Genomic DNA, 27923 nt, shown 5'->3' on the forward strand with positions numbered 1-27923 from the left:
TTTCTACTAAATTGTACTGATTTATTTATTTTCTGACAAAGACATCTAAACCACACACTGAGTACCAACATGAGCAGATATTGCAATTACCCCTTTTTGGTGGAATTCAGAAAGGGAACATAAAAGAAAGAGCTTGTGTGGGCCCGGCCGCAGCAGGACCGCGATGGAAGAGGCGGCGCAGGAGAGGCCTCACCCCACTGCAGTCAGCCAACGCCGTCTGCTGATCAGGTACAGTTCTGATGGAGAAAAACACCTCTGGCTCACAAGGGGAACAACACGAGGGCAAGGAGGGAAATTCTCCATCGGAGCCAACTGGGGAGGTGGGCTGTGGGCACGAGTCCCTGCTTCAAACATCACAGCCCCATTTCCTGCCGTGCCCTTGGAGAATTTCACATCTCCATCATCTTTCCCCTCCAGAGAACACCAATGGGCAGGAGAGGCGTCTTTAATCTATCGCAAAGGTAAAACCAGATTTAATGATGTGAAAGTGAAGCACGACAGCCTCCCCCCGAGAAGGGAATTAACCCCTGTGACAGACTCCTCGTGCCCAGGCTGGGCTCGGCCGTCGCTCAGAGCCTTAAATCAGGCCGCTGCCTGCCTGGCAGAGGGGCTCTCATTCAAGCGAAGGCATCGAGCTTGCAGCGAGCCTCGCTGGGTGGAATTTAATGGGCTGTGTTATGCGGGAGGTCAGGAGAGAGGAACATAATGGCCCCTTCTGGCTTTAAAAATCTATGAATCGATGCAATGCGCGGCAGAGCTCCACCCATACCAATGAGATGGTTTGCTTTCCTCGGATGTTACTTCAAAGAGGGCAAAGCAGAGAGGTGGAAGGACAAAGCCTCCTCAGGACATTAGCATGAAGCAAAGGGGTCGGGAGGCAGAGGGGCAGCATTTCCGTTCCCAGCTCCACAGGTGGTACAGAGCCGGGCGCTGCTGGGGGCAGAGCGGGAGGTGAGCAGAACCCCACATCCCTTTACATTTCCACCAGGTCAGTACACAGAGCTTACAGTACAGAGAACATTTATGGCCATTACTGCGAGATGATTTACTTCAGTCATTGTAACCCTCCACCTCCATCCTCCCAGGTAGACCACATTCATCTACCAGATGACGGGTGAAGCTCTGGCTGGAGCAGGACCAAGCAACCAGGATGTGTGCAAGCATAAGGAACGAGCCAGCAAACGCTTCTGGATCCTGAGTTCAGTAAGGCAATTTTTCCTTCCAAACTGGAGCGAGAGTAAATTTACAGCATTTTATACATGCTTCCAAGTGTAACTAAAGAAATAGCAGGGAGCGGGGCAGCACCCAGCTCTGCAGCCCTGTAGGTGAGGAGGGCTCTCTTCTGCCCTGAGGGGGGTTTTGCTTTGTCCTGATGGGGCAGAGGAGAGGAGCCAAAGCATGTCACACAGCACCCAGTGCACAGTGATGGCCAGCGTAAAGCCTGGGAGTACATCCCACAGCCCAAAGCACACCTTCCAGGAGGGGCTGCAACACTTCATCAGCACTTTCATCAGGCAAATGTGTGGATAGGGAGGAAAAGGGGACCTCTCACACACGTGCTGGGATACATTTCTCCTCCTCTGGCTCCAGAAACACGAGGGCTCAGCTTCCTGGGGCTCCCCATGAGCTAACACAGTTGTTCTGTTTAAACGAACATCCCTCCTCACGACTCCTTGCTCAACGCACGCCAACTGGAAGCGTGTCACTTCTTTGTGTCATTAGCTATTGCCTAACAGCTCGCCAGAGCCTTTGCTCCCCTCCCAGCCCTGCTTTTTGCAGCAGGCTGCATCACTCCGTCTGCACGTCCTGCCTGGGCTGCAGACAGATGCACTCAGGGTGCTGACTCACAGACGCAGGCAGATTACACTCGGATTGCTGCAGCAGTTGCTGTCCCAGCTGTCCCTCTGCCCCCAGCCACAGCAACGACAGCTGAACCACGCGCAGCCCAACCCCTGAACCATCCCGATGTACGGGGGGGACCTGGAAGCTGCCCCAGACGATTTCAATCTGCCGGGCTGTAACACGGAGGTGGCTTCACGCGCAGTGCAGATGTTTCTGCCGTGAGCTGGAGATGTCCTGGGGAAGGGACGAGCGAGGTGGGGAGCTCCGGGGGTGTCAGCAGGCCGCCTGGCTCCATGAGTCAGCTCGCTGGCGCGTGGTGAAGCCACATGCCGCAGGACACACAGCTCGCCCCGTGCCGCCAGCCTGCGAGAGGTGGAAGGGGTAAGGCGGTCCCCAGCCAGCCCTGGCCTTTCACAGGCAGGCAGCAAACAAAGCTGGCAAGCAGGGCAGTGGGATTATTTTACCATCTGTGCATTAGAAACTGGCCCAGGAGTCACCAGGCTCGCTTCAACAGGACATGGCTGCTTTGGCGCGCTAAGTGACTCCTGCCCTCCGTCAGCTGGGGATAGATTTGAATCACGGACAAGGAGGTGGAAAAAGCGTTTGCTTTTCTATCTCAGCAACCACGTCCTTCTGCAGGAAAGGCAGTTCAGGGCAGAACAAACCCTAGCTATAAAGAGCATTTCCCATCTGCTGTTGCAGGCTCCTCACCTCCACCCGGATGAGCTGCAGCTGGCAGCGGGCTGGGCACCTCCATGCAGGGCTGCTGAGGAGGGTGGGAGTGGGTTTTGCACACTGCAGAAAGGAAGCCTGGGACCCGCTATCTCATTCTAGAAAGTAATCACGGACTTAATTGCATTTTGCTGCGGAGTTGCCTTAACATCAAGGGAAAATCAACAGGGATTGTTCAACATCAAGACTAATCTCGCATATGGAGCTTACTGAACACAGGAACCACGTTTTTGCTGGCTCAAGGTGAAACGCCGGGCTAAATTCTCCTTCAGCTGCGAGAAAAGCCCCAGGCACGCTCATCCTGCATTATTCCAATTGTAAAGAGCTTCAATTATACACACATAACCCTCTTCCTTCTACGGCGGCGTCGCAATGTAACAGTGTCTCGTTATGATCAAACTCCTCTTTTATGGCTATAGGAATATGCTGAAGTCTTCTACCCTCATTACACAAATGACTTTTTATCAGTTGTTTTTTTTTTTAAGAAACTACCCACAATTGGTAACAAAACCACGTTTTATCTGTCACTGAGGAAAAGCTGTGACTGACACCTGAGCGTGTCCTCAGCAACTGCAAGCCTGCACGGATAGGGCAGCTCCTATGCATTTAAGCAACTACAGTAACTCACCACTCCCTCTGCTTCACATTGAATCAGTCTTGCATCTGCTTACAAATCTGCTGGCTATTCAGACATTTAATACTATTTATGCATAGGGAGGAAATATATAATTCCTTTATTGGGATAAAAAACCGATACTAAAGAGCAGGTCAGGTTCCAAATCCAGCAGTAGGTTTTAACCGATGTTGTTCCCTTTTTTTTTCTGTCTTTTTTTTTTTTTTTCTCTTTTAACAGCTGTAGCTGTGCACAGATGGAAAAACATTTGGTCAGAAAGCAGCAAATTAGTGTTTTCAGGCTAGAATTCTGCTCCCACCGCTCCTCCATTTCCATGCAGCTCAGAGCGCTTTATTTCTTCTTTGCATTGACATTTTTGCACACCCAATTCATGCCGTCCTTTAGACAGAGAAAGGCAGTGTTAGTCAAGGGAAGGGAAAGCGAATCTCCAGTCCTCCTCTGCCCCATACCTGCGCTCTGCACCCAAAACCACCGTGCGTAAGAGCAAGCGTTTCATTGCTCGGTTATCAGAGCCTTCTTCTGACCATAAAAAGTATCATCATCTCATCCTGTCACTATGCCTCGGTCCTTCAAGGAAGGATCACGTTGCAGTTAAGGTATGTCAGCAGCAGATCGAGGCTCAGTTCTGGGTTCAGATCATTTGTGTAACCTTGGCCGTGCCACCTTGTCTTTGAGACTATGCATTTTAAGCTGTTTGTTACACAGCCAGCTCCATATTCAGAGCGTGCCTCTAATTCTCTGCACAGCTGCGTGCCTCCTGTGTGTCCCCAGGCAAATCACATCAGCTCAGATGGACGAAAGTCCCTTTAATCACGGGATGTGGACTCTGTGCCTCTCAGGAACAGGCGCTGTGGGGTAACACAGTGGGAACGGGGGTGGTCACGTGTTAGGATGCCCACACGCTCGTTAGGGTACTTGAGTAAAAACGTGTGCAGCACTTCTTGCCATTGCAAGCAATAGGGCAGCCCTTCAGCTGTGAATAACTGAGTGCGAGTTTCTTGCTGAGGTCCCAGAACGGGACATGCCCCTAAAGGACAAAGTGATGCTTTATCCCATTCCTGTCACTTCTCTGATGTGAGGAGCAGAGAACGGAGTACAGGATGTACAGTTCTCATATTTGTGTCCCAGCAAACCCACCTCTACCCTACCTACAAGGCATTGCTGGTGCCACGGGCAGAAAGAAAGCAGGTGGGATGGGACACGGTTGTGCTTGTAAATTGGGTGAAAGCCATTCTGGAGCTCGGGAAGGATTTCAGTGCATTATGTTCAATGGTCAACATGCTGTGTTATAGAATAAACAAGCCCAGTTTGTGCTGGCTGCATGTGGGGCCCAGTACTAATAACACTGCTACCTCGAACCTGGGGGAGGGCTGCTGCCTCCAGTTCCATTTATTTATCTCCACAGCAGAGATCGGCGTAAAACAAATTGTCTGAAATCCTCAGAGCAAATGGGAAAAGACGAGAAGTAGATTCATTTTAAGGCCCAGTAGCTTTGTGTCTTCCCCTTTCAATAACACCGATAACCTAGGTGTAAAACATGTAATGCCTTAAGCAATCAATAGCGCGGTTTAAAGCTTATCACTTTAGAGAGAGAGGGAGCCAGCCGTTCCCAGCCAGAGGAATGCCAGGGCTTAACAATGGGGCTGGGAAGAGAGGTGTCAAGCCTTTGGCTCCATTGTGTGCTTTAGAAATGCGCATGATTGCCTGCAAAGAGTGAAAATAAATAAATAACTAAAAATGCTCCCACAATGATTTCAGCTTCCCCTGCCTCGGAAGCAATAATCACATTTGCACACATCATGGCATACAAGGCAAGCAGAGCTCCTCATTCATTTTGAATGTAGGTTTATTTGCTGAACCAGAACAGCTGAGACAGCTTAAAGTAATAAATATCAGCTGACACCCTCTGCTATTCAGCACAGTAATCTCAGAAACAATGCATCACTGCAAAACAACAAACACCCATCCTATCTTCTACCTAATCTGACCACAACCTGAATTCACGGTGATTAAAACTCTGCCTGCTGCCATCAGGGGAGCTCGGGAAGGGGAAAGACAGGCCGTTTTAGCACCAGCGTGGTGAGGGTCATAAAGCAGAGTTTATGATGGGATTTACCATGGCTGAGAGCCTGGCTGCATCAAGCATATAATGAGGGCAAAAGAATGACATAGCAAAATGCAGGAGGAAAGGTGAACTCCAAACAGGCTTGAAATACGTAAGTAGGTCGCTGAACTTTTAAAGCAGGAATTGATTTTAAAACTCTCTTCTGGCATAAGATAATTGACAGGAAAAATCACATTTAATTGTGAATATCTCCCTGCCTGACAGTGATAAAGAGGAAACATGCGGCTAGCTCTACGTGTGATGTATCTTCCTCATCTTTGGCCTTGCTGCAGCTTCTGGTGCAACTTCATGTTTTCCGCGGTGCCCTGAGAGCAACAGCAAATGCAACAGAAGGCAAAGGGAAACAAAAAGGTACGTCTGCAGTTTTTCTACCTAAGGTGTGAAGTGGGACAGGGGGCTGTTGAGACAGAGAAATGGAGGGAAGCTGCTACAAACACAAAGAGGTCTGTGGGGAAAGCATGGGGGAAGGAGGAAAAGATGCTTGAAAGAGTCGAGTCCACGAGGAGTCAACTGCAGTCATCTTTTGTCCCTGCATTTTCTGTCCCTATATCTGCATGCTTAAAAGATGGTTCTGTGCAGAAAGTACAGTCCCTACAGTAACATTTAGATCTTGATAGATGTCCTTGGGCTGCTTTGTTGAGACACAGAGACGTTGGCAGATATTCTGAGGATGGAGCCGGATACAATATTAGTATTCCAGCCTCAAGTCAACCATGGGAAAACTTAGCCAGGGAAAGATTTCAGATCTTTCAGCTTCAGCTCTCTTAGCTCCTTAACAAGCAGCTAGTAAACTTTACCAAAGCAAAGAGAGAGAACTCCAGGGATGAGGATAATGCTCCTTGCAGAGAAATGCTGCTTAGCGCAACCCCGCCTCGCTGCAGTCACGTCTGCTGTTGCACCAGGGGAGTTATGCTGTGACACCCTTTGGGAACAAACTGGTAGAGCCTCCCCCAGGAGGAATGCAAAGTCCTGTTTGAGATTAGCCCACTGCTTGCTTATTCTCTGCGTTATCAGCTTTGTGGCTGTGGGAGTGAAGTAATCTGACTTCAAACACAGCGAATGAGTCCCTTCCACCCCATAAAAAAGCATCCTGATTTCTGCTCCCCTGCAAGCCAGGGATCAGGCGAGGCCACAAACTTGTGACCCCTGATGTGACCTTAAGGACAGCAAAGCTTAATCCTTTCATGTAATCTTCTGTCTGCCATAACAAATTGGGTCATGCAAGTACAAATTTCTCCATCTCTAGCATTTTTGGTGTATGTTATTTTAACTGTCACTTTCTTCTTCCTCTGCACAGCTAGAACTGTGGCTTCATTATCTGTCATTTCTTTGCTCCTCTGCTCAGCACACAGGCAGGCTTTTATAGGCTCCCACAAGTATACCATCCTTGTCTTTGCCTGGGTGCAAGCTTTTTTGTCCTCTGAGACCTTGTATCCCCAGTGCAGCCTTGTAGAGTCTCTTTTTACCCTGCTTAAAAATCACAAGACTTCACCCTGTAATCTGGAAATACTGCTGCTTTTCCTCATCACAAGTGGCTCTGCCTGCCCCAGGAGAGCTGCAGTAGTCAAAATTGGTTTAAAAATCACATTCACAAGTAGCCCCAGAACCTTCTTAAGATGTGGGAGATCTCTGGCCAGCCTGCTGTGGCTTAGACATCTTTTAGACAAAACCGAGCTCAGAGGATATAACACAGAAGATTGCTGGGAGTTCTGCTCTGAATCTTGCCCCTGTCAAAGTGCTGAATTGCAGTATCAGCATCACGTTGGTCTTGGGCTCCACTGGGCTCCCAGTGGAGAATGGAGCCCAACAGGGAGAAATAAGCAGTGCACAGCCCATCCTGCAGTCCTTTGGGCTAGACTGGCTCTGGCATAAATTAGAGTTTAGTGGCTACTCTCATTTCCACTGGTTTTCAATAGTCTCCTGGGTGCTATTATGCTTGGGAGACTCTGGACACAATATGCTGCAGCATCGCTCTGGAGGAGGTTCCTTGGGGCAGGCTGAGCTCCTGCTGCCTTGATCTGAGATTCTTGTTTCAAACAAGAAATGAGCTGCAGAGCACAAACTGGTCCAAAGTCTTGAGTCATGTTTAATACATACTGGCCCCTCAGAAGCATCTCCAGCAAGAGGGCGGGCAGCTAAGCAGGGGAGTCCCTTCTGCTTTTACCTCATCCCAGCTGGCCATGATGGAACATGTATAGGTTCTGCAACCCCAGGAGAGCCCACATGGCAATGGAGAGCTGCTGTGAGGCAAGGTCTCCCTTGTGTTTCTCTGCTGGAACTGCCAATCCCCTCCCTCATTTGTTGCACCATACAGAAGGATCCCAGTGTAAGCTGGAACAGGTTGCTGCTGCTCCAGAGGCAGAGTCCAAACGGTTGTGGCAGGGAGAAAAGGCTTTCCTGACTGATAACTAGTCAGAAGGTTAAAATCAGACCCAAGCAGAAGGCTTGTTTGAAATAGCCTCTGAGGTGAGGGATGTCACTCCTCTTGCAATAGCATTACAAGGGCTGATTGAGCAGGCAAGTGTTGCCCATGGTTTCACTCTGGAGGTGACAAAGTCTTCAGCTGGCACAATGCAGGATGCCAGCTGGCTTCCAAAGGGCTCTGTGTGGGCTTTCCAGTTAACCCAGCCACCTCTCTTCTGAACCTGCTCAGAACACTGCTGGGCCCCTCTTCTCGAGTCCCCAATGGTTAATTTTAAAAGAGAAGATGACAATATGGATTCCCACCTTAATTAACAGTTTTATTAAATAACCCAATTGAAATAATAGTTAAATTCTCTAAATTTATATCATTCTATTAACCATGATCTAATCTCATTAACCTTGAAATCCCCAGTCTTAACTACCCAATTCTATACACCATGGTGCTAGCAGCTAAACTAATTAAATGACCTTCAAACTATTTCTCCTTCACGTATTGGCGTTATTTATCTTTGCTCACTGCTCTTCCTACAAGCCATCACCAAGATCTTCTCCCATGAACTCTGTTCCTCCATGTGCTCAGTACTAGATACTACTCTTCTACTCTTCTTTGTGAAATCCATCGGTGACGCCTTCGATTTTCCTCCAGCTAATGCATTTCATCAGCAGTGATGGTTAGCGTGATTGCTCTTTGGCTTTCATTCTGAATACCTGATGCTTCCACGTCTTCATTTATTTTTCTGTCACTCATTGTCATTTCTCAAAGAAGTCCTTAAAGCAGTGACCTGAGCACTAGATACACAGAGAGCTCCCTTCTGAGCCACTGGTAGACAGAGCGTACCATGATTCTCAAATTCTTCTCTCTTAATCTCATGTTCTCAACAAGCTTTTCTTTGATTCCCCTACATTTTGAGCATGTTGACTTCTGAGAGTCCCAGGAATGAAGACATTCTCTATTCCTAGGCTGATCCAGTTGCACCTAAAATCCTTTAGTTTAAAAGCCATCTTGGAAAACATTCTGTTCAATGAACTGCCAAGGAAAGGGAGAGCTTGGCATCCTTGCTGCCTGACTTGACAGGACTGGAGTTATGGCACAAGAGAAATATAAGAGCTCTTACTATAAACTGCAGAGACTTTGTGACTTGTCTTTTTGCAACAGTCGCTTATGGAATAAGCTGCAGTATTTAGAGCAATGAGACTTGGGACAACAATATGTTATCTGCCCTGCATCTAAATTAATTTGTCCAGATAAGCATGATGAACAACATCTATAGGGCTGCAAATACTTTAATTTAGCTCTTCTGTTTTCTGGAAGTAAGTACAGAACTAGATTTAATTTCTCTGGGTTAGAACACTGGGCTTATATTCTGGTCAATTGAATGTATATGAAGATGCACTACACTTTGAGGAGAGGGCACAGAAAGGAAAACTAAGCAACAAATAAGTGGGCAGGGCACTTCAGAGAGCTGCAGATCAGTTTGGAGATGAGGCATTTTTCAGAGCTCATCAACAGAAAGTGCCATCTTCTGTCATGTAGCTCTTCCACATCCAGAACTCCTCCCAGAATCTCACCTGCCACTCTACTGCCCTTATGAGTTGGACTTAGATAAAACAGAGGAGGTCCTGGAGGAAGGAAGCAGGTAGCCTGCATTTGTCTGCAACCCTCTGAAACTGTAACCTTGCTTTCTCTATCTTGATCATGATCACATTCCTTTGAACTTCAACATACACTGCCACTGCAGAACACATCTCCCTCTTAAGACCGCCACTTCAAAATAAGGGTTGCAGAGTTGAAGCTTTTCACAGGTTTGGTTACAACACAGCTCACTTTGTATTTTAGCTAACCATGGGCCTTTGAAGGACACCATCTGCAACATTTAGGTCTAAATGTTAGATTGAGAATTTCAAAGCTAAGTATCTACTGTAAGGGGTCAGGTCAATGGGATGCCAAAGGACAGAACAACTAGGAACAGGGTTCTTTCTCACAGTCTACGGCCCAGGCTGTTCCTCACTCAAAAGTTATCCCCAGATCCTGTCTAAGGAGTTCTTCTTTAGAAATTCACTTACTATTTTTCTGAACCAATCGACCTCCGGTTGGAACCTTTGGTCTCCCCAACAACTTCAGCCAAAGAGATCCACAACTCAATTATGCAACTAGCAAAGAAGCAGCTTTTATTTCTTTTAAATCACTGCTTCACTAGGAACCTCCTTCCTCTAGCAATGTGGAAAAAATAGCACATAGTCTATCTGTCACTTTTGTATCTCATAAACCCCAAAGACATTCTCACTTTTTGTCCTCTCTCTCTCTTCTAAGCTGCAAATCCCGATCTATTTATTCTCCTTGTTTACAGATGTCACTCTGTACTGCTGATCATTCCCAAAATAATCTCAAAAGAAGATCCTCAAATCTCTCATATTTCCATGCAGATGTATGGACAATATTTTTCTGGATGGGGGTAGTTAAGTGCTGGAAAAGATTATGTAGAGAGACAGGGGAATCTCCATGCTTGGAGATACTTACAGCTTGAATGGACAAGGCCCTCAGCATCCTCTTTTGTACTTTCAGTTAGCCATGTTTTAAGTGAAAGACCCTTCAGCCTAATTTCTTCTTAGACTATGATTTTACTGCTGCTGAAGTCTTTTTAGATGGGAACAGAGGCAGAAAGGAATGTCATGTTCAAGGCTGGAGCCTACCACACCTTTATTCTGTTATAGAAGAGAGTTTTCTGGAAAGTTCCTTTTCTAGTTTCTGGTAACTCCCTAGCATTTGGTTTTTCCTTTTTGGCCTTTGCTGAGCACTGAGCTGCTGTTCCCAGTGATCTGCTCTCTGAGTAATGGCAGCTAATTTAGAGCCCATCATCATATATGTCTAGTTAGAGTTGTTGTTCCTCGTGTGCGTTATTTTGCGCCTGTCAGCACTGAATTTCATCTGCCATTTTACTGCCCACTCAGTACTGTGGGCTTCTGCTCTGACTTTTCATACTCAGCTTGAGATCTGGCTACCTTGAAGAGCTCTGTAGCATCTGCAAATAAGGAATTCACTGAATATGCAGCGGAGAGAAATGGCTTCATGATTTTGTTTCTTTAAGTATCAGCGAAGGGAATAATCCTGACCGCTCGGATTGGGAGCGCTGCAAATATTTCATTAATTCAGGAAAGCCTAAGAGTGAAACAAACAAACCTAGGTCCCATTTACATTACAAAGAGCTGCTATGCTGCAGGAACTGGCTACAGCACAGGAGCACAAGGCGCAGCTATTACACTTCAGCTCAGGAACACAGCTCAGCCCCCTGTGCGGGTCTGTGCCGTCCCACATGCTGCCATTAGAAGCGGTCTTTGCCCCACGTGCTGTTCTCCTGTTTCTCAGATCAGAAAAATTGATCGGATTTTCTCTGGCGCCTGGGTTGAGCAAAACGCCAAATGACATTAGTAGTGAAGGTAAATCAGATTTCTAAAGTGCACACTTGTAACAGTCAAAGGGGTTAATAGTAGAAGGCGATTTGTTTTGTGAAAATGATTAACCTGACAGCAGTCTCTTTAAAATAAATCAATGTCTTCATCTGGCCCGGTCAAGGGGTCCCAGGTGGGGAGGCGAAGGCTCCCCCTTTTCCAGGGACAGAGAGGTCCCCAGGGCCCATGGCTGCCCCTCCCCTCCATGCAGGAGGTGAGTGAGATACTGACCCCTGTGAGCAGTGAGGGTTTGGCCCAGCAGTGAGTGTTTGGCCCTGCTGACCCTCCTTTGAGATGCAGCCAGTCCTGCCCCACCCTGCAGATCCACAGACAAGGATCTCTCTCTGCAGATGGCCTGCTGGCACAACCAGCCCTCTCCGGTGCCTCACCTGTACTCCCTCTCCTGAAAGAGCGGAACAAGACTGGATCTGCCAGACTCTGTCACGGATTGTGTGTAGGTTCAGTCCCTCGGCAATCTCTGAAGCAGGGGCAGCCGTCAGCAAATCCTGCTTGTTAGCGAATATGAGCACGGGGACTCCACCAAGCTTTTCTTCATCCAAAAGCTCAGCCAGCTCCTATATCGTTTACAAGAGAGTAGGGTGAGGGGGAAGGCGGAGGGAGGCAAGGGAAGAAAATCTTCAACCACCAGTGGTTGTCTCTAATTAGAAATATATTTAGGGCAAATGCTGGAAGAGCGTGTTCCAGTGTTCTTATTATAAGAGAAGAAAAATGTATACAATCATCCGAGCCCAAGGTTCAAAAGCTACTTCTTCCAATTACAGGTTACAAAAATCTTCATCTTAGTCTGAAATTAGCAGTTGCCTTAAAGGCTACAGCTCTGTGTTTTACCAGTCGCTGCTCTCCAGAGACCAAAATTGATGAAACAGCAGCAAAACATGTAAATTGGCAGGATGAGGAATCTGTTTTAAGTTACTGCCTGACTGGCATTTGTACCTGAGCAGGCGCTGACACCAGCCCTGATATCTGCGCTAATAATGACTTTCAGGAGTTTGTTCCAAGTTCCATAAACTGCAACTTGAGCAGCAGAGGACTTTTTTTCTTTTCTTTTTTTCCTTTCGCCCAGAAATGGAAATCCCACAAGAAAGCGGCAATGCTTTTGAAGGCACTGGCTAGCTGAAGACAAGCTAGGTCAGCTCTGCAAGCTGGATTTTAGCTCCATATGCACAGTACGCATTGGGTGGCATCCTGAGAAATGGGTTTGTTCATTCTAAACAGAATGACTCAAAGAGAGTCTCTCAATAGCCCAAATCTGAATCTGCAGTAGATCTGTGATGGCTGAAATACTTCATGCCTAGGGTTGTGCAATGGCCTCATGTGAAACAAGCACAGCCTCAAGTTGCTTCCCTGTGTGTAAGCGTGTGGCAAACCCGGCAGAACTTCAACCTGTAGTGTCTGCTGGCATTGCAGAGAGATGAGTAGATGAGGTTTTTGTGGGCTCCTTATTTAGCTGGAAAGGTTCTGCTCTCATATGCTGTCCTGATATCTTTCATTCACTGACCAGAAACTTTTGGATTAAAAGAGCGCAGTCAGGGAGATGCTAAACTGCAGTGGAAATCCGATTTCATCCCCTCAAAAGCAATATTTGGTTTGGAAATGAGGGTGAGAGAACAGAGTTATAAACAGAGTTGGCCAGGAATTTTTCAACCAAATAGGTCTCTTTCATCTGACACGGCTGATTTATAGAAATCAGATTACTTGTGGAAATGTGAGGGCTCCAGCCCGAGTCCACCTGACTCAGGCAAGTGCTCTACGCTTCTGCTTCCCCCCCTCTCTTTTGCCTAACGAATATTTAATTGCTGATAATAAAACAAAACGGCATCAACAGGAGAGAAATTTCCCCTGCTCCTCGAATAACCAGCAGCCCTTCTGCTCGGGTGTGCCCTTGAGACTCCAGAGACAAAAGATCAAGTGCCTCCTTCAAAGCAGGCAGAACAGAGGGCTTTAGGTTTAGTCCCTCATTTCTGACTCCCATTTCAAGGGGTGAATCTGCTGGCAGGTATTTTGACACACCGTCACTTGCCAATTTTTATACCAGAAAGTTCAAGTGTCCTATTTTTTGTTCCATCCTAAAACACAAACCATTACAAAACATCAAAACTTTGCAGAATGGAAATCTTCTTTTCTAGCCAGTTCTAGTCACAAAGTTTTTTCCTGGGTTGTTTTTTTGTTGTTCTTTTTTTTTTTCAGTTACATCCAAAAGACAATCAAGTCAATATGATTTCCATTTCAACTTCGTAAATAAGGAAATAAGATTCCTAAGGGTCTTGGTTTGGCAAGGTTTAAAGGACTTAGAAAAGTTTTTGTGTTATTTCTTTTTTTTCTTCCAGTATTGGGCTCCGTTTGCTATTCTTGTATAGTTTTAATGAAAACCGTTCTATTTAAACGGAATTAGGCTACCTATTTTCCTTGTTTCACATCTACCAAAATAATCTGCATTGATGTTGAAAGGCAAGTCTCTCTTGAAATGCAAATTTCCCTCATAAACAACAAAATCATCTCCCTAAGTTTTGTGAGCAAGGGGCACTCAGAAGCACTCCGTTACTTCAAAGGAAGCTGGGCATAAGTAACTCACCTGACCTGTTTCTTCAAACCTCTTCCTATCTGCACTGTCAATGACATAGATCTGAAAAAGAAATGAGGGGAAAAAGTTACTTTTCCCAGAAGACACTCTTCCTTAGTATCATATAAATGAGCTAAGCCTAATAATTATGGTTTTGGCCACAAAGATACTCAGTATTATTTATACACCAAGTGTTGGCAAAACACCATGACGTTTAGAGAGAAACCTCCTTCTTCAAAACCAGAGGGAGTGGACAGCCATGTGGTTAGGATCAGAAAGTGGCTGGCGGCAGTACTGGGGATGCTTTTACCAGCTCCGTGTTATCTGAAGAGAATAGGAGACTGCCTGGCATCTCCACAGACTGCCATCTTGCAGGCTGAAGTCGAGTACAGGATGGCAAAATGTGGGGGATCCAGACACAGTCATTCAAACAGTGCTGCAGTGTTGTGAATAGACCAAGCTGCTTTCTAGCAGAACACGTCACCTTCTCATAAGCCAACGTGGCATATAACGGTGCTCAGGGGACAGATGAAGTTTGAATATATTGGTGACATTGCATTTCTGTCCTACCACGACCTCCTGGAACAGGTGGCTGGGGACAATGGCTGGATCCAGCTTGCAAGACTCTGCCTTCAGCTGTCAGCTTGTCCTTAAGGGTGGCAGAGCAGACAGGCAGCAGCTGGCTCCTGAAGTCTGACCACAGAGCTCTTCCATCTCCTCGGAGCTGGGCACCACATCTCACAGTCTATGAGGAGGTCCCAGGCAGACATCTGACCCTGGGTGAGGGTGGTTCTCCAGCCTGCAGGCTCCCTGCCTTTGTAGAGGGTCCCCGCCCACTCCAGCAGCATGCCATGTCTTGCTTTCCTCTTGTAAATGCCTCCTGCACAGGCTAAAAGGCTCTTCAAAGACCCCACTAGGTAAGGGATCAGTAAATCCAGCCACCCTTCCTCTCTCCCTCTAGCAGCACTACTGTAATTCAGAAAGCACACATAACAAACTACTAAAGAAACTGGGGAACCTCTGTATAACATCCAAACAAGAATCACCTCGTATAGGAAGGGGAAGGTTGCTGGGGCAGCAGACATGGACAGGACTGGAGATAAACACCGAGTCTTTCACTTCCAGCCCCTGCCATTCTTCATCAGTGCTGACTGAAGCTGCTAGGATGTCATCTGCATGCTCTTTGGTAGCTTACAGGGAGCAAGTGTCAGCCTGGTTTTGAGGGAATAGATGAGCACAGCACCCTGCCATCAAGATAAATGGCATCCTTGCAGGCAGTCTCAGCGCAAAACTCCATGCCTCCAGGATAGTTCTGACCAAACAGTAGGGGGAGGGAAGATCTCCAGCAGCACTATTTACTAAGCTGTAGGTACACCCTCAGTGAGCAGTGCTAGGGTTGTTTAAAATGGGACCAGATGAAAGCTGGAGAATCTGTGTGCCAGCCTTGAGAAGGAGGAATCTCTGCAAGCTCACTGGCCTCTTAGCTGATCAGCTGTGGTCCCTGGTCCTCCCTGTGGCTGATGCACACTGAGAGACCCTATGCATACATAGCAGGGTTGGATGCAGCTGTGCAGGGACACTGCAATAGTGCATGTGCCTGGTGCCACGTGATGGGGAAAAGCCCATGAGCATGCGTGACACAGCCTCTCCCTGCAGTGTGATCCCAAGCACCTGCAAAAGTACTGCATCAGCTACACCCATCTTCTCTGCCCCTCCCAAGCACCCACCCCCCTGCATCCCATTTGAGGCAGGAAGCATGGACTAGAAAGAAAGAAAGATGTAGAGTGGTGGTTGTGAAACTTGATTATCATCTTTCCTCCTTCAGGACATCTCAGGGGAAGCTTAGCAACACGTGAATGCAATATTAGAGTGCTGCTTCTTAGATAAAAGGTGATACCTTACGTATTATGGTGCTTCTCTAACTGGCAAGGAGGAGTCCCATGTCACAGCCAGCCAGGCTTTCTCCTGCACCGCTGTTTCTTGCTAGGGAACTATCTTGCAAGATGAGAACCAGAGACACAGTGCTCAGGGCAAAAGCCACAAAAGCACAGCAGAGAAGGTAAAGTATGTGCAGAGTGCCTAATTCCAAACCAGAAACCACTGTGCCAAATAGCTGCAGGTGCCTGTCTGAATATGCAATCAGCCAGATATCCACACCTTATTTGCCTGGGTTAAGCTTCCAAATATCACAGGTGTGTGATGCAAGACCTAGCACTCATTCAAAGGCACCTGCATGGATTTGAATCTGCAATCACTTCCTGCTTTTTAATGCTTTTTAAAGGGTCCTTTCTGCTTTCTGCAGTATATTTTAGGAGAAGGCGGAAGCGGGGGGGGTCCTGGGAACTGTGGTATATCTTATTTCCATCTTTCTTCTGCAGCTAGGCCCACACAAGGCTTGTTTCTGGCTCTAGTGTTTTGTAACGTGGTTTGCCAGTTTGAGCAGCCCTGAAGTAGTGTATTGGAGCTTGAGAAAGAAACTCAGGTAAGGGTGGGTGTCTCCTTTGAATAGCAGGCCTAAACAAAACCTGGACTAAGTGAGCTGGGCAGAAATTTTGCAAGTGGTGGGGCTGGATGAGGAAATAATACAAGGGATTTGTTAGCTCAATTTACAGAGGCATGACCAGGTTTCATGAGGAGATGAATTACTGGCTTTAAGGGGTGCAAGAGCTGGCAGGAGAACTTGATCTCATCCTTTTTGTTGCTATCCCAGTTTTGGTGCATACCGATGTGGCAAAGCACTGCACTAACGTGCGGACAGTCCAGGACTGGCTGCTACCTGGCAGGTAGGGAGTGCAGGCTTATGTCCACATGCACATCTATTATTCCCTCTCTGAATTCACACTGCTGCTTTCCTCCAAACTGACTCTGGTTCTACCAACTATCTTACTTGTATGAAAAGAAAGGTTTCTTCTGCATGTTGCTTTAGCTAGAGTGGGAGGAGGGCTGGGAACACAGCTGTATTCATCCTCTGTCTTTGAATTCACCTTTATTTCTACACCTCTCCTGCAGCACACCCTGGGAAGGGGGGAAGACTACAGACCAGCGTAGCTCATTGCTTTGCCAGCAGAGCCTCACAGGCACTGTTTTGCAGTTGCGCAGCCTCTGCAGTCTGAACAACTGCTGGAGCAAAGATCCCCTAGCTGCTGCTTTGCAGTGTTGACTTTGATTTGCAAATCTACATTCACCCCACCAGCAGCTGCAGAGCTCAGACTCAGTGGGCATGATAGAACTGCAGCCATGCCATGTTTTCTTGACGTCCACAGAAGGGTATATGTAGTTTGTCCTGCTAGTTTTTCAAACAGACATTTTCTCTTTATAAAGATCTCACCATTAATCCCTGAAAAAGCAGCCACTCAGGTTTATGCCATGGAGCTTGCCTTCAAACATCTGATTTCAAATTAACACTGGAAAAAGAGGCTCTGCAGAAGAGACTAGGGGACTTTTTACACCTATTTAAATAACTTACCCATTTGGACAATGTTTTCTAAGCCTGCAGGTACAGCCAGGCCCTTCAGGACCCTGACGTGAGCCTCAGAGCAAAGAGCCCTACTCCTAGTTGCACTGATCCTCACTGTGGAAGTGAACTGAAGCTCCCAGCAAGTCAGTGAGTATGTATGTGTGTGTGAGACAGAAGGGAGGAAGGGCGTCTTTCAGAGAGAGCTTCCTGCTTTCCCATGGGAGCCTGCAGACCTTGCTTAGAATGGCTTTTTCTCTGCTCCCACTGGCAACAGTGCTTAGCAGGGGGGTGGGCCTGGAGCCCCCAGACTGTCTCCATCCTGCCACGTGTGGCTGCATCTTAGAGGTGCTCTTTGAAACTAGTCAGGATAGCACTTAGAAGGTCCCAGGGTAACGAGCTCTGGCATGGTCCCACAGTGTAATTATAATGGTAGTCAACTGTAGCTAATTGTAAGGTAACTGCAGCTAAGATGTCAAAAACATTAAAGGACAGTGTAATGATGAAAGGACCAAAGGAAAAGACAAGGGGTCTCTCTGTGTCCCTCAGCCAGAAGCCTTCTTGTCTGATTCCAGACACAACATTTAACTCTTCTGTGCCTCGGTTTCCCCAACTATAAAATACATATACTGACCTAATGCCGTACACGAGGCTTAAGTCGCTCATACCCATGACAGGCTGTCAGAGTCTCCAGTGAAAAGAGCCATAGATGGGAAAACTACAGGTTATTGATGTTCGCTTATTTGAAAGAGCCTGAGATGAGAAGAAAGGAACTGGCAACAGCCAGCACCGTTCCATGGAAGTAAAAACATACAACTAAACGGCTTCTCCAAACATCACTGTATTTTTCTTAGTGCACCCAACCAATCTTGCCATTTCACTTGGAATAACTCCTGTTATGATGGCAATGGTGTTGCTGAGAACTGGGACATTACGCTACTTGTTCCTTTCTGGCCAAGATCATGGATTGCATGAAGACAGCATTCAACTGCAGCCAATACTTACAAGGATATCAGTGTTTTCAAAATAGTTCCTCCAGTATGGCCTGATCTTCCTCTGTCCGCCTATGTCCCATACGTTCAGCTTGAAGCCTTGAGACTGTACGCTTTTGATGTTAAAGCCCTGGAAAGAGCAGAAACAAAGGCACATAGAGCATAAACCTGAGCGGCTGGATCAGATTCACAGGCAGGCATTAGCACCTTATATATCCCATGCCTGCACTATGCTGTGAGATGGGCCAGGCAGCCATAAAGATGGATCGGCTGCGGGAGAGACACTGGTGAAAATGAACACAGCCACTGAACCATCAGCTGGCCTGTGTTCCTGGGTCAAGGGTTGACGCTGTCATGGCTATGGAAACATATGATGCAGTTAGTACCCTGGAAAGGCTCAGCAGGGTGGGTGCAGGAAGAGGTGGGAGAGCTGCAGATAAGGAGAAAACAAGGGCACTGTGAGAAGCAGGACTGAGCTTGTGAAAGCTGAGTAGAGAGTCCCAGCTCACGTGAAGCCAGAGGTCTCAGCTCAATTCGACACAACGCAACTAATGCCAGGCTTAAAAGAGCAACAGCTGCATGTCTGAAGGGTCCATTTCATCAATTAAAGCACCAACTGAAAGGGCATTCAAGTAGAAAAACAGGATGTGGCGTGGGCTGGCAACGTGCTGCCGCAGCACTCAGGGGACTGGGACTTGGAATTAGGGTGTTGGGGCTGGGAGCTTTGCAAGGCAGCTACAGGGTGGGGGGAAGCATCTCCCATAGCTCTCTAGCAACCTCCTCTGGTCAACACAGGAGCAATGCTGCAGCATTTCTGATGGGTGACATCTCTCTCCCCAACCCTGATGCTCAAAGAAAGGGGGCCAGAGGTACCAGAGAGGGAATGATGATATGCAGGATGTTTGGAGTTGGCTGGATGTAAGATAAAGGCCTTCCTCACCTGTGTTGGTGTGATGTGGCTTATGTCCTCAGACGCCAGCTGTTTCAGGAGTGTGGTCTTGCCTGCATTATCCAGCCCCAAGAGGAGGATCCTCACCTCCTGGTCTGGGGTGCTTTTCAGTTTACGCAGGATTGACAGTAAACCCTAAATTAGCAAGAGAGGCTGTAGTTGTTATTTCCCCTCTGACTTTCCCCACCAGGCTGTGCAACCCATCCCTTAAAACAGGTTCTGTTCAGTGTTGGATTCCAGGACAGACTGAACCCCTACCCTCTTCCTGTTTCCTTTCCTACTCTTCCCCTTCCCCACAATTCTCCTTCATCTCCAAGAGCATCAGTGAGGTCTCAGGCAGCACAAATGCCACTCAGTGTGATGTACCACTGGCTGCATCACTCATGTCGCAAAGATGTTTGGCACTGCCTATGCCAGGAAGGCAGTGCCTAAGGATATTACATGTAGGAGCTGCAAACCAAGTCCTTGCGAGCTCTTCATTATCTTTATCAGAGGGAAAACCCCATTAATTTAATCTCCCTCCTAGTTAACTGTAGGTTACGGCATACCTGACATCAGTTCTTTTCATAGTAACTCCCTGATCATCTCAAACCCCGTTTATCTGTCTAAAACATGCCGGACCCATGGGGCACGTGCAGTTCTGATTCTCAGGATGTAGCACTTAACAGCTATCTCAGATCACCACACGTCCTCGCTAAGAAAAGCACAGTGGATTTCAGTCATTAGCCAGGCTCAGCTCTCTGAGCTGACAGTATCACTCAGGATTAGGAAACAGAATATGCAGGTCAGCTCATTTACAACTGTGCACGTTACAGCAGCACACCCAAGCTTTTGTCAGAGACCTGCACCTTTCTGAAATGGATGGAAAATGGTCCAGATCCTGACGTGCAACCACAGGGAGCAAATCACTCTCCTTCCATCTGGACCTTCAGCCCCGCAGAAGAAGGGCTGAGATACACGGATGCTCCTGAAACTTGTTTGCCTGGGCAAACCCCAGGGAAAATGCACCCACAGCTCCTTCTGGAGCCTTCGGGATCCTGCTCAGCCTCCCACAGACCACTGCCATGTCTCGAAGGGCAATCATGAGAAGTACAGATATCAGCACAAGCCTGGGCTGCGGGGACCCGCCTCTAAAGCAGTTTTGTTCTCCCATTTGCAAAACAGAGACAACAAATCCTGTCGACCTGCAAGGGCAAAATTAGCTAAATGTCACAAAGTGCTTTGTTGCTAAGAGGAACTGCGCCCTCTAAATATTCCTGCTGGGAGCTGAGGACTATCTGAGCCATGAAGGTTGCTCCCCATCCCCTCCAGATCACAGCAATCAGAAGCCTGTCCTCAGGATGCTGCTGCTGCACAAAGTGCAGTTTGGAAAGGACGTGGCTCTATCTGTCATGATGTCAAAGCTTTCATTGCACGGTGTGAAAATACACCAGACCCAAACATAGGTTAGATTTGATCCATCCCCTCCAAGCATTTTGGATTTGGAAGTAATCTGTTGGCTATCTATTTAATTAGCAGATGTAGCTCACAAATACACAGCGTGAAAGAAGAGGAGGAACTTACTGAAACTGTGTGATGGATATTTGTAGAATGCTGCATGGCTGCCATTGTGACTGCAATTCTGTGGAAAGCTGAGGGTCAGAAATTCAGCTAAACACCTGGGAGGCCAGGCCCAGCTCAAGGTGCTAATCAGGAGCAGGCTCTGCTTGCTGGTGGTCAATGCCCGCATGCATCACCTGCAGCCCAGGCTGTGACACCCCATGCCGAGGCCGGGTGCCCACAGCTGGCTCTGTGCAGCTGCAGCAGGTAGATGGGCCATGCTGTGTGAGTGCAGGCAGCTCCCCCAGCCTAGCAATGCTGGGGTGGAGGGCAGGAAAAATGCCCAGCAATGGGATGGCCCCCAGTGCCTGCACACCCTTCAACACACAAGTTGTAAGTGCCCGACTCACGCCGCACATTTTTTCACCTGCAGTCAGATTTATGGCTGCATTTGTTGGCCTTTAAATACACAGAGCTCAGCTCCCCACGAGAGCAGGAACTCTAAAATTCACACGTTCTACCCCCTTCCCAGGAAAGGCTGTGAATTTCCCATTCCTACAGGCTGACCCAAGCCAACACGGACCCATCAAAGCGCCGCTGCCGACTTCAGAGGGCTCTGAACCAGGCCCCATTATTTCAGTTTATTGCTCATGGTTAAAAAAAGAAGTTGTTGCAATGCTAATCCTATTCGCAGCACTGCTAAGAGTGGAGCAGGGCATCCCAGAGCAGATCAGGATTAGGAGCCGCTATGTTTCAGAATTCAACTCCGAAACAGCGAGCGCAAAGCAACGTATTACCAAGTGTTGCTTATCTACCAGGGAGCAATTCCCAGGGGTCGGGAAAAGGAACTGTTGTAAATGTTAATAGAGCTGCTCCCATTGTAGACAGATGCTATTTCTGGGCCAGTATGACAGCCTACAAGAGAACGATCAGCATCGCTCCATATTCTGCTCGAGTGACACCGCTGCACGGCTGATCGCAGGATTATCTGGGGTAGCCAATGGACAGGAGGATATTTATAGAAATAAAAGTATTCTCTAAGGTATAAAGTAAGCTGATTTAAAAGGCTGGAAGACAAGCAGGCCAACACAGAGAGGTGGACTCTATCTCAGTAACCGCCAGCATAGGTTACATGGTTTGTGTACACAACTTGAATTGAGAGCCAAGTAATAGCCCAGGCTACTGCAATTGTTAGTATTTTGTAAATATTATTAACTACTGGCACCCAGCATTTTCTCCCTAATTAGTGAATACTTAAGGTTAAGTAATGCTGGGCACAGACTGGTTTCTAATATACTTACTGGGTTTTTTTTATTGTTGTTGTGAGCAGTTAGGAAGACAAAAAGCATTTCCTGACAGCTTGGTAGCCTGGAAAAAAATAACTCAGCTGAGTTCCTTGCAGCGTGCAGGCACTACAAGGGACAAGCAACCCTCCTTGCACACATGCTACTGGATTTGCACCTCTGTGCTTGCAGACACGGCGCTGAAACCAACTTGGCCCAATGAGAGACAGGAAACAGCCACTTGATATCCATGGCGGACATAGGGTAAAAAAGCCACCAAATGGGAAACTGTGGTGCAAAGAGAAGACTCAAATGCCAAGGGAGAGGAGCAAGGCCTTGAGGCGGTGCCGCAAGCAAACGTACCCTGAGCAAGGAGGGAGCACAGGTGGGGTGAGGAGCAGGATGGGTCCTGGCAGAGGAGCTGCAGGGATGGCAGCAGAATTGCAAGGGCAGCACGGCAGCTGCACAGACTAAGCAGACTGCGGCATCTGTAACAGAGAAGGGAACTGCAGATGCTGTTTGGGTAATGAGCAGCACAGCATGGCAGCGTGTGCAGCCTTTGGAGAAGGGCAGCCATAAGGAGCAACTCAAGGCAGGGCATGGCCAGCCAGCGACTGCCACTTGGTCACATCAGGGTTAAGCAAACTATGTGTCCTATGTCAGGTTGGCTCGTTTAAAAACATCATTATCCTTGGTGGAGAGGGCTTTCTTTACAAGCACTGTGAGGAGACAGACTGATGGGGTCAGCAACAAGAAGACGGCATTTTCCAGACAGTGAGTGGGGACATAGGAAAAGAAAAAAAGACTCCTGACAATTACTGTGAAATCAGAGCGGGGCTTTAAATTCAGAGATGCAACTAAATGGGTAAGTGCACTCATAAACACGTTGAGCATGAAAGGGAAGCTAACCATCTTATTAGCATCCTTCTGAAAACAGGGATGTGCGGTTTTATGAAAGCCTATCATTGCTAGGTTTAAAATACCCACTGAATTATCGAAGGACGTTCAGTTATAGCTGCATGCAGTAATCCTGTTCTCCTTAAAAAAAGAAAATACAGACATATATAAAAATACGGTGACATTTATAGTCCTAGCTAAGGCTTTTGTGGGTTTATTCAGCTTTAAATCCAGGCTGTAGATGGGCCTTTTGAACTAGTTGATGCATGTAACTACATCCTGTACCACAGAAGCCGCCGAAAGGAAGATTCGCTTTATAGGCCAAAACAGAAATTGGTTTGGGACAAACAGAGCATTGAGATAATCTGTTTAAATATTGTATCAGATTGGCAATATAAGACCATAATGGAAAGAGCAATTTCCCTTCGTACTGAAGGCAGGACACACAGGGGCATGGATAAAGCTCGGCCCGCAAGCCACGGCACAGCACAGTTGATTCCTATTAGGCAAGAGAAGTAAATGTATTCTGTTTAACTTTATTAACCACAAAGCTCAGATAATGAATTTTAAACAAAACCATCCTCCGTCACCAGCAATCTCTTATCTCGTGGATGCGGGCATTCAGCTGAAATGGAATCCATTCACCGAGATGCACCACGGCCACAAACCCTGCGCCTCTCTGTCCACTGTGATCACATTGCCCACCCCCCCCTGCCCAGACTCCCCACTGCCATGGCCGTGGGTCAGACCTTCACCTCCTGGCCCTTTCCAGCCAGCTCATGAGCCGCGGAGGTGCCGGTTCCATTCCCCAGCAGCACACAGTGTCTCACTGTCCTCCAGCAACCCCTTTGTGCCTCCCCTACAACCGTGGGAGAAACTTCACACAACACCCACAAAGCGGCCCACGATTCTCTTGCTAATTCTGTGTCTGCCACACCTACAGTCCTCCAGGAGGTTTTGGCGGTAGAGGGGCCAAGTTCAAACCTGCCTCGAATTCACCCTCCTCCTATCGCTCTGTTATCTCTCACCACGGAGGGGGAACGTCTCCTTGTTTCACACCCCGAGCACAGCACAGCCCTGCTCACCACCGACTTTCAGCAAGCAATGCAGCAGCAGTTCACCATTTCTAAATAGTCAGATGAAGGCAGCGGGGACAAGCGGTGCTCGCAGGCGGTCACACAGGAGTCACGCGCCTGGGGAAGGACAAGAGGTTTTGCTGAGCCCAATCTCTTGCTTTCAGCAGTGAATGTTTGAGGCTCCATTTGCAGTCCTGAGTGTGGTTCTGCACATACAGAGCTGGAGGAGGGGAGCCGGCCTGACAACTGCACTGATTAGCTGGTGCCCTGAAGAATGACGTTTGATTACCTTTATCTTCGGCTGCAGAACTGCAAATGTCACTAATGGTCATAAAATCACCCAGCCTTTTTCAAAACACAACCGAAGTAAATTAATCTATTGAGCACGGTTTATTCAATACTTCTTACTCTGGCAGAACTCCCAACGAAATCATTTGCTTGCTGCATGTCTCCACCATATGGTGTCATTCAATGCAGACTTTCTTTTCTGTGCTGAAATCCCACATTTATTGGAGCCGAGTCACCTACAGAGCTCTTCCAGCTCAAACCTACTAACACAGTTTTCTGTCAGAGAGGTCACACGGCACTCACTCTCTCGGTGCATTAACCAACACCAGCATGAGTTCTCCTTTCATAATTAAAAGCAAACTCCTCTGCTCTTTGCAGACTTCAAGGAAGCGCTCTGCCCTGTGCAGGGCATTGCTGATGCCTGCCGCTTTGTCTCCCCTTCAGCAGCGCAGTACTTGGAAACCTCCTCCAGTTGTTGGTATGCTGCACTCCTTGCACATTATTTCCCATAAAGCTATCGCACAACCAGTAAATAAATGAAAAATGAGTGATGTGCAACTCTGCTAGGAAACTGGAGCAGCAGAGCACTGCTAAAGCTTTGGAAAATGGTTTGTTTTAATGGAGTCGGTTGGGTACAGCCTCCATGTCAGACAAGGGGCAAAGGAAAATTCTGAGCAGCAGGTACGCCTGCAGCAGGCAACAATACTTGCTGCTTTTGTTAAAGCTGGGAGCTCGAGGCCAGGAGGAAGATGTTTGACTACACGTTTTGCTCCTTCATTCTCTGAACAAGATCTGCCTGGTGTCATCCAACCACTCCGTGACTCAGTTTCCTCGGCTGCACAGTGGGGCCAGGCTTTGACAGGCCTGGTTTTGATGCAGCGATGTCATCTTCAGTCAACAGCTTTAGAAAAACTCAGGTCGTCCCCCAGCCCCCATCAGCAACATACCATCTCACTTGGTGAAGACAAGCAGGCCGCAAGCTCTGCTTCACACAGCACTTCCAAAACTTTTGAAGGCTGCTTACCCTTTCATGTAACATCTCCCTTCACTCTTGCAGTGAGCACAGCACATGTGCTGCTCAACCGAGCCAAAGCCTTCAGCGCCACGTATCTCTCATGCTATGCATTTTTATGGCTCTTCTTTCCCTCCGTGCTCCACCTACGACCTTCCAGCACCCCTGCCTCACAGCTGTGAGAAGTGCTGGTATGCTCTGCAGAACAAGGCACTTCCCCTCTGCACTTACTCGGATGAGCACTGAAATAATTTAAACGACAGCATTAACCATCTTATCACTGGAATAGGAGCAAGCAGAACTGAAGGGGGTTTCGGTGGTTACCAGCGCAATCGTGATGGGTCAGAAATGCGCCCATGGGCAGCTATGGCAGCTCAGATGGCAAGCAGTGCATTGTTATGTCAGGCTGTCTGGATCGGCAGAGCTGCCCTGGATGTATCGGCTGTTGTTCCAGAGTTTCTGCCATGGAGGGTTATTCAGTTTTAGGGAAAGCTGAGACTTCAGAGAGCCAGTAACAGAGCTCCCCAGCCTGCTGCCCAGCCCAGCCAGTCCGTTACCCACACCGTCTGAGAGGCTGCAGCTCCTAGAACAACTCCCAGAATTGAAAAATAGACTAGGAAGCATTAAAATGCTGTACCAAATAACACAAGCACTGGAAAACACCCAGTCCACCCTCCCCGTGCACAAAGCGCTCACATAACAACAGCCAGATCCCAGACTACACCAGTTTATCAGGACATCACAAAGCAGAAGAGCAGATTTGGCTGGTAGCAGCTGCAGGCCAAATGCGTCCCACAAAGCATGGCGCTGCTGGAGGCAGCTGCCTTCATCTCCACAGCAGATGTCCATCCTGTGATGGCTTTGGTGCCTGGTGTGACAAGCTCCATCATCGCCTGATCTAAAATAGAGCAGGTCTCACAGACTTTATCTCAATCTCTTTCTCTGTGGCACGGCAGGTGGGGATGCAGCCAGAATTAACTCCGCAAAGATGAGGAGCTGCCTTTGCTGTTCTCACTTATGCCTCCTCCTGTGCATTAATACAGCTTGAATCCAGAGTGCTCCTGGACAAAACACAGCTTTGTGCTACAGAAGCTCTTTCCCGCATGACCATTTCCTTCAGCCTGGGCTCTCTGCACATGCTGCACCCCAGCTGCAGCTCCCCAACCACCCCTCTGCTGATCCCCACTCATCCTTTCCTGACAGTCCTTGATGGATTCCACCAGCATCTCCCGTCCCACCCCAACTACTGCAGCATCCAGCACCCACGTCTATCATTCAGCCTCACCCTAACCTGACACAGGCAACATTTCACCCTCACCACACATCTGTCTCCCAGCAGTGTCCTCCGTCCTTACCAGATCTTATACAGTGAGGCTCCAGTTCCTCTCAATAATTTGTTTCTACACTTGAGCATTCCTTTCCTTCTTGGTTCATCTCTTTCTCTCAGTAGCACCAAAGTTCCTCTACTCCTTCCCACAACGAGTTCTTCTCTCTTCAGTCTGTGCTGTCCCCATTTCCCCAGCCCACGGCAGAAAACCCGAGCACCCAAATCCCATCAACCTATCCTAGCCAGCCAACTGTGACTGGCACGGTACAGTGATTCCCAAACTGGTCATCCCATCCAGGTCTCTCCCAGTCCCTGGGCAGTGTCTCAGCCCTACCCGTGCCCAAACACCCAGCTCCTTCACCCAGGCTTCTTTGCCAAGACTGAGCTCCCCTTTTAAGGCCATTTATCAACAGCCCTTCCAACTCCGCATGCCCTCCTGGAGCTCCCTCGATTTCTGCAGCCCCCAGGAACCAACACAGAACGGATGGGTTGGAACGGATCTTAAAGCCCACCCAGGGCCCCATCCAAGCTGGCCTTGAATTCCTCCAGGGATGGGGAAACCACATCTTCTCTGGGAAGGCCATATTGAAGGCCATATTGAAGTCTCCCCAGGTCCAACTTTTCCAGGCTGTACACACCAGCCCCTCAGCCTGTCTCCATAGGAGAAGTGCTCCAGCCCTCTGAGCATCCTTGTGTTCCGTTCCGGACCAACATTCCATGTCTTGTGCTGGGGCCAACACCACCAGCTCTTCCCCCGGCTGCCCTGTCCATGGTCCTTCCACGGCCACAGGTGCCCCCACGCTCTCCCCAGCACTCGGTGCTTGAGCGCTGCCCCCATCACTGCCTGGTCCCTTCTGTCAGTCCTCCCTTCTTCCTCTCCTCGGGCCAACCGGGCCTCTGCGGCTCTGCTTCCCACCGGCGCCGAGGACCCACGGATCCCCACGCGGCCCCCCAAGCCGCGATCCTCGGGCCAGACGCCCCAAATGCACACCGCCCCGAGGCCAAGCGATCTCCTCCTACCCGGCCCACGCGGCCCCCTCCCGGCCTACCGAGGGGCACCCCGGCACCCCCACCGCCCCGATCTCCCGCCGGACCCCCCCAGTTCCCCGCTGTCCCGCCGGGCCCGGCCCGCCGCCCCCGCCCCGCTCACCATCCTCTACGCGGCAGCGGGGTTACCATGGGCAACTGCGTCACACACGCCGCCGCTACGTCCCGCGTCACCGCTTCCCGCCGGACGTACGGAACGCGCTCGCGGCCCGCGGGAGGGGGCGGAGCCGATCGTAGCCCCGCCCCCATCCAGAGAGCACGCGGCCCCCTCCCA

At 48.5% G+C, this 27923-nt stretch overlaps 1 protein-coding gene across 1 annotated transcript; it reads right to left on the reverse strand.

Annotated features, from left to right (window-relative positions):
• On the reverse strand, positions 1 to 27886 carry ARL3 (ARF like GTPase 3). Its single transcript, XM_072340979.1, has 6 exons — positions 27753 to 27886; positions 19172 to 19315; positions 18245 to 18361; positions 13798 to 13848; positions 11594 to 11779; positions 1 to 3586 (listed from the first exon to the last, which is right to left on the reverse strand). The coding sequence occupies exons 1-6, from the start codon at positions 27753 to 27755 to the stop codon at positions 3539 to 3541; spliced, it is 549 nt and encodes a 182-aa protein (XP_072197080.1). The 5' UTR covers positions 27756 to 27886; the 3' UTR covers positions 1 to 3538.
• Positions 27887 to 27923: the final 37 nt, after the last annotated feature.

Source organism: Excalfactoria chinensis, chromosome 6, assembly GCF_039878825.1.
Source record: "Excalfactoria chinensis isolate bCotChi1 chromosome 6, bCotChi1.hap2, whole genome shotgun sequence".
NCBI lineage: Eukaryota > Metazoa > Chordata > Aves > Galliformes > Phasianidae > Excalfactoria > Excalfactoria chinensis.

Coding starts and splice junctions, on each gene's coding strand:
- ARL3 (XM_072340979.1), bottom strand. Junction 11,780..13,797: donor GGTTTGAAGAAACAGGTCAG/GTGAGTTACTTA, acceptor TAAACGATATAG/GAGCTGGCTGAGCTTTTGGA. Junction 3,587..11,593: donor TTTCAGGAGAGGGAGTACAG/GTGAGGCACCGG, acceptor CTCTGTCTAAAG/GACGGCATGAATTGGGTGTG.